Source organism: Antedon bifida, chromosome 1 (genome assembly GCF_963402885.1).
Source record: "Antedon bifida chromosome 1, ecAntBifi1.1, whole genome shotgun sequence".
In the NCBI taxonomy this organism is placed as follows: domain Eukaryota; kingdom Metazoa; phylum Echinodermata; class Crinoidea; order Comatulida; family Antedonidae; genus Antedon; species Antedon bifida.
The window spans coordinates 29,557,106-29,567,835 of NC_136226.1; the positions used below are offsets into that span (position 1 = coordinate 29,557,106).

The window sequence follows — 10,730 nt, forward strand, 5'->3', positions numbered from 1 at the left end:
TGGGTAAGCAAGCAATCACTCGTTTATTCTTATTACTAAAATAAAAGACCTACTACACTATCGTTGCTAAAATAGTAAATGTTCAACAGGCAGGGGTGAAATTTAATGTCTGATTTTTGTTGGTAAGTCTCTGAAATCACAGATTATATAAAGTTAAATTTAGTACTAATATGAGCAAGAAATGGACCCCACGATTTTTGGACCATTGGTTGACAAATCCCGAACTGAATACATGGCTAGAGAGAGTTCCTGGAAATGAACAGAAAGCAATTTGTCGAGTCTGCAAACAGCAACTTCGTGCCCATCATGAACATCTGGTGCGACATGCAAAAACAAAAAAGCACATTGAGGCTGAATCTTTAAATGGTGGACATTTTCAAAAGCCGTCTTTTTCATTTCCAGTTCCTACATTTAACACTGAAACTTATCAATGGCCTGATAATAGATCATATAATATTGATAGATCAATGATTCATGATGATGCTGGACTGCAACAACAACAACAACAAAGCCAACAAAGTGCACCGGACATCAACAGTTTTACCATTAATAATGAGTTCCATCAAAATGAAAGGATAAAAACTGAAGTATTCGAAAACAATATTCATATCGTTGAAAACAATAGACCGTTAGTTGATGATGATGTGCAGAACAGACGTAATGATGATAATGTTGGTGTATATACATTTGAAGAGCTGTTTGTTAGTTGTTTTTTTAATTTGCTTGTCGTTAAAATTATAAAAAAAAAAGTAAATGCATGTAATTGTGGAATTTATACAGTCACCCTCATTATGCACAGATTGGTTTACAGGTGCAAGTAATTTAATATGCGACTTAAGCGTAATCATATTGCCATTTATTATTCACCGCATTTATTTATTTATTATTGCATGTAAAAAATATGAGTTTTTTGTCGGCCTACCGTATGGATGCATGTAGTGGATGACATGGATTGCAAAATCAACTTTTAAGTTATTAACTATAGGACTAGTGGTAATATATAAAAGCAATTTAATTACATTTTTTGTAAAAAGCGCAGATGGCAAGTCGAGATGCCTTTCATACATACATAGTTGTAATTTATTAACTTGGGATGGTTACCTACAGTAGGCAAAAATTTACTTTGCAGATAACTGAAATAACTACCAAAAATATCAATCAATAATTTCATTTTTTGGCATAAAACTATAAGAAATCTAAAGAATTCCTCCAATTCCTGATTATATCTCTCAACTTGGCATCTCAGTGTAGAATGAGTTGTCTTTAACTCATTTGTAAGAATAGCATGTGATTGCTCTGGTGGTCTAGTATTCTTACATTGTATTGTTCATGTTTAAAATACTTTAGATTTATCACATGGCATGGGAACTAAATCAACTAGTCCCTTTTAAACCTGTGTGGTGCATCCTAATAGGATATTTTATATACTAATTATACAGTAGTAAAGTAAGCTCTGTCTACACTATCAAACTTTATGTGACAAAAAATTGTGATGTGCCCATATATGGACATGATGATGTCATATCACTACCATATTTGAGCATATCACTACCACATTTGGGTGCAGTTTTTGTCAAACTAGTTTGATAGTGTAGACAGAGCTTAAGGTTTGCAGAACACTAAGGAACATTGAGTCAACTCCTGAAGATGGTTGTAGCATAACATAAAACATCAAGAAATTCTCTAATTTACTTTCATTTTGGAATCACATTGTGTACCATACCTATGCAAACCTTTTATATATTAATTACTGTAACTACCTACTATCTATTCTTTTTCTAGGGAGAACAAAGAAATATGTTGACCGCAGCAAAACAGTTTATAGAATTTGTAAACAAGGGACCATCCCCTTTTCATGGTAGGTCATTGTAGAAGAATACTGTAACATGTAAATATCACCTTTTGAGTTAATTGATCATAAAACTATATTTTGTGTATGCCATTTTAATGTCACGCAAAACTTATTCACTTTCACCAAAATAAGAACCAAACAAATTATATACTTTGATCCATAGCAAAAAAGGTCAAATTTAACTGTTTATTTTGTCTTTTTATAAGTGAAATTTTCAATGGAAGTCAATAACTTTATTAGAATTGCAAAATGGCCTATTCAAAGTCTGGTTTTATTATCTTTAACAATTAATTTTTGTTTTAAAGGTTATTTTAAGCTCTGTCTACACTATCAAACTAGTTTGTCAAAAAAAGTGTGATGTGCCCAAATACTGTATGGTATTGGTAGTGATATGACATCATCATGTCCATATGGGGGCACATCACATTTTTTTGTCATATAAATTTGAGAGTGTAGACAGCTTTAGGTTGCTTCAGTCTGAAACCACCACAGCATTCTTTTTTATTCAATCCTGTACATAATTTCCATATATTCATTCTCCATTTTAGTTGTTGATGAATGTAAAAACCTGTTACGGGCACAAGGCTTCAAAGAATTGAGAGAAAGAGACCCTTGGAAAGTAGAAAAGAACCAGAAGGTAAAGTTGTTAGGTGATATCAACATTTTAATGTTAATTCTTCAGTTGTAATACTTATCAATCCACAATTATTTAAAAACAACATCTGTTTCAACTTTTGTCTTAAATAATCAATATCGTAGAGTTTTGAGTAAAGAGTTAAAATGTATTGAAATTTAATGATCACAGCATCTGTGATTTTTAAATAGACTCTTCACAACAATAGTCACATTAATTATCTCAATCTTTTAAGCTCTGTCTACACTATCACTAAAGTGTAATGTGCCCAAATATGGTGGTGATATTCCCAAATATGGTAGTGATATGATATCATCATGTCCATATATAGGCAATCACATTTTTTTGTCGCATAAAGTTTGATAGTGTAGACAGAGCTTTACTCAGGAGTTGTTTGTCATTGATGATGGTTTAGTATTGGCCAAATATGGCTGGTTTTCCAGAAAGTCTGGTATTCGGAATGTGTTTTTAAAGTGTTCAAGGCGCTTGTGAAAACCATGAATTTGAGATTGTTTGGATTTCAAGAAAAGTCTGGTAGTGGTAGAGTTTCTTGTTTGTCAGAGAGTCCGGTATTGGGAGAGTTGACTGTATGATAAATAATCTATATGAAATTGGTATTGTTTATAGTATTTTGTGACCAGAAACCAGTCAACTATCATTGCGTTTGCTGTTGGGGGAGAATTCAAGCCTGGTAATGGGTTCACAATGCTTGGTGCCCATACTGATAGTCCTTGTTTGAAGGTAAAGTTGTTTGGGTCTTTTTTTAGCTTTATAATAATGACTTATTATAACCACCTGTACTGTGGGCTATACATTCAACAGTGGCGGTTCCTGGATTTTGAATAGTGGGGGGGTGGTCGTGCATGGCCTAAAAATCAAGGGGTGGGCTTAATTTGGTGTCCTATTCCCCCCAATAATTCTACGAGGTTATAAAAAAACTTCTTAAATTAGGTTTGTTTAGAAAATGTTATAGCTTGTCAATTTTGGAATTTAAATTTTGTAAGATATTGTACACTTCTTTTTCTTTAGGTAAAGCCGAAATCTGGTAAAATCCGTCATGGTTACCACCAAGTAGGTGTGCAATTATATGGAGGGGGTATCTGGAACACTTGGTTTGACCGTGACCTCACTGTAGCTGGCAGAGTTTTAGTGAAGGTAAATTTTGTTAGTAATTTTAATATTGTAATGCATTGTATACATTTGGTTGTTTCAATAACACTAAAGCTCTACACTATCAAACTTTATGTGGCCATATATGGACTTGATGATGTCATATCACTACCATATTTGGGCATATCACTACCATATTTGGGCACATCACACTTTTTTGTCAAACTAGTTTAATAATGTAGACAGAGCTTTAGTTAATTAAGTGGAGAAAAGTAAGAGAAGAGAAAGTTATAGCTTGCATAATAATTCCCTGAATATTTTCTGTTTTTGCTACCAAATACCATTACATCTTTATTTACTATAACAATTTTTATTTAATTTTTTTAGGAAGGTGATAAGGTTAGGCATCGTCTGGTGAACGTTAAGCGACCAATCCTTCGTATACCCCATCTTGCTATTCATCTCAATCGTAAAGTCAATGATCATTTTGGACCTAACTTAGAAAGCGAACTGTGAGTATATATAATACCACACTACTGTAGCCAACGAAATGTTCTAAAAATAGAATAGAAATGTATTTTATTCTATATATAACTTTTCAAGACTTAATTCTTTGTTTTTATTGTTGTCTTAAATTCTAAAACGAAAGCTTTCTATTACAACTATTCTACTGTATTATTATTAGTATTGCATGGACTTATAATTTATAGGTCCATTATTATAGTACCCATACATTTTGTTTTAAACATTTTACTCTTGTACTTAATTCTATTACTTTTATCAGAATCGGAACACTTTAAACTTAATTATTTATTAACGTGTGTTTTATTTGCTAGGCTTCCGATAATTGCCTCCACAGTAGAAAGTGCTTCTTCTGCACCAGGGGTAAGTTACCTTACTACAGTGTGATACTAGTTTAGGTTCCTTACAAATTCCCCCTCCCACTGTTATCTTAATATCCATCTGCTAAGTGCACCAGAAAGAGCCACAGATACCTCCCATATCTCCTGATAACCACTTAATTTGCCCCCTATTTTCAGTGTAGCCGCGAGAATAAAGTGGTCCAGTTTTCGAAAGTTCGAGCCACTGGGTTGTCAAAGGCCGCTCTGTGAAATAGTGGTCAGGTTGAAACCTTACCAATGTTTTGATACATTTTAAACAAAATTTCTAGCATCCTCTATTATTGTTTGGCCACAATTATCAACCTCCCAATACTTCTTATTTACAAAGTTTCTTTTCTTATCCAGTTAATCAGGGAGTAAATAATTTCCAACCTTTATCTATGTTAATTTGTCTAAAGCTCCGTCTACACTGTCAAACTAGTTTGACAAAAATGGTTTAATGTGCCCAATTACGGTAGTGATATTTCAAAATATAGTAGTGATATGATATCATCATGCGACTGCATATATGTGCGCATCACATTTTTTGTCACATAAAGTTTGATAGTGTAGACAGAGCTTTACAAATATGACTGTCTTTTACAGACCAGCAAACATTCCCCTGCATTGCTTGATGCCATATGCAGTGATATGGGAGTTGAAAAAAGTCAACTCCTGGACTTCGAGCTGTGCCTTGCAGATACACAACCAGCTGTAAGTATTATTCAATTATACTGTCTTAAGTATAAGCCTACCTCACTTAAGTATTTAATCTCAAAATATTAATTATATGAAAGTGGAGTTGTAGCTTGGTGGTTTTGATGCTTGGCTACCAATCCAAGACTCCTGGGTTCAAGTCCTATCATATGTCAGGATTTTTTTTTATGACAAATTACAACTCCACTCCCAAAGACTTGTAATAAGACTTGTTTATGTAGAGCATTTTGTGTATATGTTTCTCTTGTAAACAGAATTGCCACCTTTATGAAAGAATAGTGAATGAATTTGCTTATGGTTATCCTTGGCAATAATTTAAATTTATAAAACATAACAAACTCCAAATGATGATAGTGTACTTATATCATTTTAGATATGCTTGAATCATTTTTGAAAATCAAATAATATTTATTTTTCAACATACAACCTTATTTCATCAATAAATTATGTGGTTTGGTTTTGTGATGTCAGTAAATATGGTCCTCAATACTAGAAGGTAACTGTATCTTTTTTCTCTCTTTAGAGCATTGGTGGAGCCTTGGAGGAATTCATATTTGCCCCTCGTTTAGACAACCTTGTCAATGCTTATTGTGGACTACTTGTAAGTATTTAGTGTAGCTTGGTGGTTAATGTGTTTGCCTTCCAATCCAAAAGTGCAGGGTTCAATCCTGACCTAGTGCCAGGGTTGGCACTATAAAATGGAAGTTACTAACATGAAGTTATCTAAAGCTCTGTCTACACTATCAAACTTTCTGAGACAAAAAAATGTGATGTGCCCATATATGGACATGATGATGTCATTTCACTACCATATTTGGACATATCGTCGCCATATTTTGGCACATCGCCACCATATTTGGGCACATCATACTTTTTTTGTCAAATTAGTGTGATAGTGTAGGCAGAGCTTTAGCCTAAAATGAGACTTAGTGTATAAGCATAATACTTCATAAAATAGTTTGTCCATCCTGTAATTGGCGAGTAATAATATGCTATTATAAATAATTTATTTAGTACTGTAATATTTCATATTTGTCAATATTTCCTGTATGTGTTGAAACAGTGTTGAGGCTATATACTTTCCAATTAACAAGAGATTGTGAGTAATGAACTGTGATTGAATTGTATTATATTGCTGCTTTGTTCTCATCTTTTGTAATGCAGATTTATTTTTCTTTCATAGGGCCTAATTGAGTCTTGTGCAGTAGATGGTAGCTTGAACTCTGACCCAAATATTAGGATGGCTCTATTGTTTGATAACGAAGAGGTACATTTTCCTTTCCTTAATTCCATAACAAAAGAAAAAGAAATTATTTGTTCGATATAGAAGGCGTGTACTGAAAAACTAATTAACTTAAATGAATTTTAACATTTTTCTAATTTATTGTACAATATATAAATTTTAACATGTTTAATCTATTTGAGAATTTTAACTTTTATGAATCCTTTTGTATCTTTATATTTGAATGTCTTTTTGTATAATTGTGTATTGTTTTTAAGAGGGTCTCTTCTTCAACTATACTGTAGTACAGCTGTTATAGCTACAAGGTAGTAGTAGTACAGCTGTTAGAGCTAAACTTTAAAAGCAAAGTTGAAAAAATAAATAAACATTTATTTTAACATAATTGCTTTGTTTTTAGGTAGGATCTACCAGTGCTCAAGGTGCCCAGTCATCTTTAACTGAATGGATATTGCGTAGACTATCGACTGGTGGTAGCCTAACCGCCTATGAGGAAGCTATTCCCAAATCATTCCTGGTCAGTGCTGACCAGGTGCATGCTTGCCATCCAAATTATGCGTTAGTTCACCTCTTTGTCATACGTTTCTGATTTAGTAAAAACAAACTATAAAACTTGTATCATTGAGACAACCCATCTGGTTAAAAATGTATTGTCCCCGAAAAACATGAAAATTAATGAAATCAGACTTTGAATAGGTTATTTTGTAGGTTTTCAGGTAATAATCTAATCCAATTTTTGGTCAAAGTGGGTAACTATTATGTGACATTAAAATGGCATATTCAATACAAAGTTACTACTTTTTCATTTTCTACCTGAAATGATTTAATTTATTAACACCTTCACTCAAAACATTATTTGCTTATTAATTTATACCATTTATTTTTTTAGTGATAAGCATGAAGATAACCACAAAGTTGGTCTTCACAAGGTAATGCCTTATCTTATCTTTTCGTAAATATAAGATAATTAAAAAAATGTTTTCATACAATGTTCTAATTATGAACGTGTGATCTTCTAGGGCCCTGCAATAAAATTCAATGCGAATCAACGGTATGCAACAACAGCTATCTCTGCCAGCATATTAAGAGTCATTGCAGAAAAAGCAAGTGTTCCAATACAGGTACGTCAAAAGGAAAACAAATTTCTGCTTTGTTTTTTATCTTTTTCTATCAGTAAAAGTAGCTTGAAGCCTTGAAAGTAATTTTAAAAAATGGTATATTTAAATTAACCAGTGATACATATATATATTAGTTATATTTGCATGCTATTTTCTCTATCGGAGGTAAATAATTGTCTAATGTAAAGCTCTGTCAACACTGTCAAACTTTATGTGACAAAAGAAATGTGATGTGCCCATATATGGACATGATGATGTCTTATCACTACCATATTTTGGCATATCACCACCATATTTGGGTACATCACCACCACATTTGGGTGCATCACACTTTTGTTGTCAAACTAGTTTGATAGTGTAAACAGACTTTTACATTGTTGACTGAACACATCACTGACGCAGTTGTATGCAGGCTTCAACTCTAGTGCGTGTGGACACTGTTATTACAGTCAACTCTCCCAATACCAGACACCTTTGAGTTGGCCAAATATGTTTGATTTTCCAGAAAGTCTGGTATTCTGAATGTGTGTTTAATGGTTAAAATGAATTTGAGACCCTTTGAACTTCAAGAAAAGTCTGGTATGGTATTGGGAGAGTTTCTGGTTTTCAGAGAGACCGGTTGACTGAAAATTGACAGATCATTCAAAATGTCTCTGCCTTTATACTAATTATAAGATGTATTGTTTTATTTACGAATAGGATATTGTTGTGAAGAACGACAGTCCATGTGGTAGCACCATTGGTCCAATAATCTCGGCCAAGCTAGGCCTAAGAACTGTAGACATGGGTTCGCCACAACTATCGATGCACTCTATCAGAGAGATGTGTTGCACTTCAAGCATTAGTCAGAGTATTGCTTTGTTTAAGGTAAAATGATCAACTTTTATATAATTGTTACTGTACAATATTACTGTAGGAAGTCATTTCACTGTCGAATTCTGTAATTAATTCTATGTTTAGCATACATGCCAACACTCCTGTTTTGGCCGGGAGACTCCCGTATTTTAGAATCGTCTCCCGGCCTAATATTGCGCTCCCGGTTTTCAACATTTTCTCCCGGATTACAAAGAAATCAGAATTTTGATGTATATATTTGGTAAGGTTTTCTGCATTAAAATATAACAAAATAAAAAGGCTTACACACAAGCAAATTTACAATATTTAAGCCATTGTACGACCATCTGCGGTTACATTTTTCTAATTTTTTTCTCAACTGGAAGGGGATTCTCCTCACATAGCCACACACTGAACTTCTTACCTCTTGCTAATAGATAGAAGGCACTGTTGACCTAAAAAACTTCAGATGTTGGCATGTATGGTTTAATTAAAGATGTATTGTCCCTTGAAACACAAAAAAATGCAGGTCAAAATATTCTAAATTTAAATTGACCATATCAAAGTAATATTAAAGTTATTCACTTTAAGTCGCAAATTCAAGCCAAAAACAAGTTTACGTAATTAACAGGTAAATTAATTTGATTACATTTTCGTCGCGAGCGAAAGTAAACAAATATTTCAAACCATGAGTATGCATTATGCATGATGCTAATAAGGATTGTTTACAACTCGTCACGGTTGAGAAGGTGTGTTTACACAGATCGCGAGGAAGTTTTATGATTCAGTTAAATGATTTTTGTTTCGACTAATTTTTGGTGAAAGTTAATAACTATTATGATACTTTAAAATGACCCACCTTTTTTCGAAATATTTTTATTTTTATCTTTTTGAAATTTTGTCAAAGGGACAATACATCTTTAAGTTTAAAAAAATTATCCTGTAGTGCAATAAAATGTAATTGCAATTGGTAATTTACAAGCGTATTTATCATTTATTTCTATAAGTATATATATGTGTACACTATGTAATTTTTTTATATTTTTTTTGCTTTTCAGGCTTATTATAACACGTTCCCAGCTGTAGATGAATCTTTCATAGTTGAGTGAACATTTAAAATCAAGAGATGATATTATTAAGAATGTTGTGACTAAAAAATATCACATTAAAGTATTACAGTACTCTTATTGGTTAATAAAATAGTAATAATATTTTCATTTATTTATGTCCTATTCAACTAGGTTCCAACAGTCAATTTATCAACTATGAAAATATCCCCTCTCCATTCAACTCAATTCATTATTTGTATGCAGTACTGTATACAGGACAGTAAATAAACATGTATTGATAATATGTATAAATCCAAAGGCAAATAGCTGAAAAAATTACAAAGGCTGTGGGTATCAGTGGCAAAATAAAATAAGCAAAAAGCTAAATCAAAACAGCCAGAAAAATTAGCAGAGCTTTCGGGCAACACTAGCCCTTCATCCGTTTTTTAGATAAATATACTGTATATAGATCATCAAAATACAAGATACAGTCTTCAATTCTCCTAATCTCAAACTCCTTGAATATTCACCCAAAAAGCAGAATCTTTTAATACTATCAGCCACGGTTTCTTTTGGCAGTCGGTATTAATGCCTACTGATTGTGCCTGCCAGAGCATGTGATGTTGGTAACAGTTTTTTGTATATGACTCGTATTGTTTATAATTTTTTATATGGCATGTCCGAAATCAATTTACGCACATTATTATGTATATAAATTAATTCTCAATTGTGACTGAACGATGTTAATTCTTGTATTTGGACAGCTTCTATTATTGTGCATGTGAAAACAAAGCAAGTGTATATAATATTTTGTAAAATGATTTCAGATGGAAAATAAAATACACAAAGCATTAATATATGTGTTTATTTTTTTTAATAGTTTTTGATCCAGTATGTAAGATTATTTATCCTGGAAGATAATTTTAAGGAATCGAGTTGCAAAAATCATCTTTTAATGTTGGATAAAACCAGTTTATTAAAATAAAAGTAATGTTGGAAAAAAATAAAAAGTGCGCCCAATGTGGGGCTCGAACCCACGACCCTGAGATTAAGAGTCTCATGCTCTACCGACTGAGCTAACCGGGCTTGTCGAGTCCTCACTGCTTGAAATTCTCCATGAACATGAAAAGGGCGGGAAAATTATCAGTGGGTTTCATTGTGGACGATTCTATTTCTTAATTTCTTTTACAATTTTATATGGAATGAAATTAGTTGTAAATTTAAACTAGGCTTCAATAGTTTATTATAAGAAATATAAGATAATATTTGATAATTACGAGATTTACGAATTACTT

The 10,730-nt window shown here is 32.6% G+C and overlaps 1 protein-coding gene and 1 non-coding gene across 4 annotated transcripts; one reads left to right on the forward strand and one right to left on the reverse strand.

Annotated features, from left to right (window-relative positions):
* The first annotated feature begins 1 nt into the window (after nt 1).
* Nucleotides 2–10,290, forward strand: LOC144848872 (aspartyl aminopeptidase-like). 3 transcript variants are annotated; one of them, XM_078705837.1, is made up of 15 exons: nt 2–130; nt 1,790–1,858; nt 2,401–2,489; nt 3,114–3,227; nt 3,516–3,641; nt 3,984–4,108; nt 4,433–4,481; nt 5,084–5,191; nt 5,718–5,795; nt 6,378–6,461; nt 6,835–6,992; nt 7,324–7,363; nt 7,454–7,555; nt 8,252–8,419; nt 9,445–10,290. In XM_078705837.1, the coding sequence occupies exons 2-15, from the start codon at nt 1,798–1,800 to the stop codon at nt 9,493–9,495; spliced, it is 1,353 nt and encodes a 450-aa protein (XP_078561963.1). In that variant the 5' UTR covers nt 2–130; nt 1,790–1,797; the 3' UTR covers nt 9,496–10,290. The 3 variants fall into 3 exon arrangements, with proteins under 3 accessions (XP_078561963.1, XP_078561956.1, XP_078561950.1); XM_078705830.1 differs by having other exon boundaries at nt 9–122; nt 1,783–1,858; XM_078705824.1 differs by lacking the exon at nt 2–130 and adding an exon at nt 141–701 and having other exon boundaries at nt 1,783–1,858.
* A 158-nt stretch (nt 10,291–10,448) lies between these two features.
* Nucleotides 10,449–10,521, reverse strand: Trnak-cuu (transfer RNA lysine (anticodon CUU)). Its single transcript has one exon. It is a non-coding gene; the product is annotated as a tRNA-Lys (tRNA).
* Between the last annotated feature and the right edge of the window lie 209 nt (nt 10,522–10,730).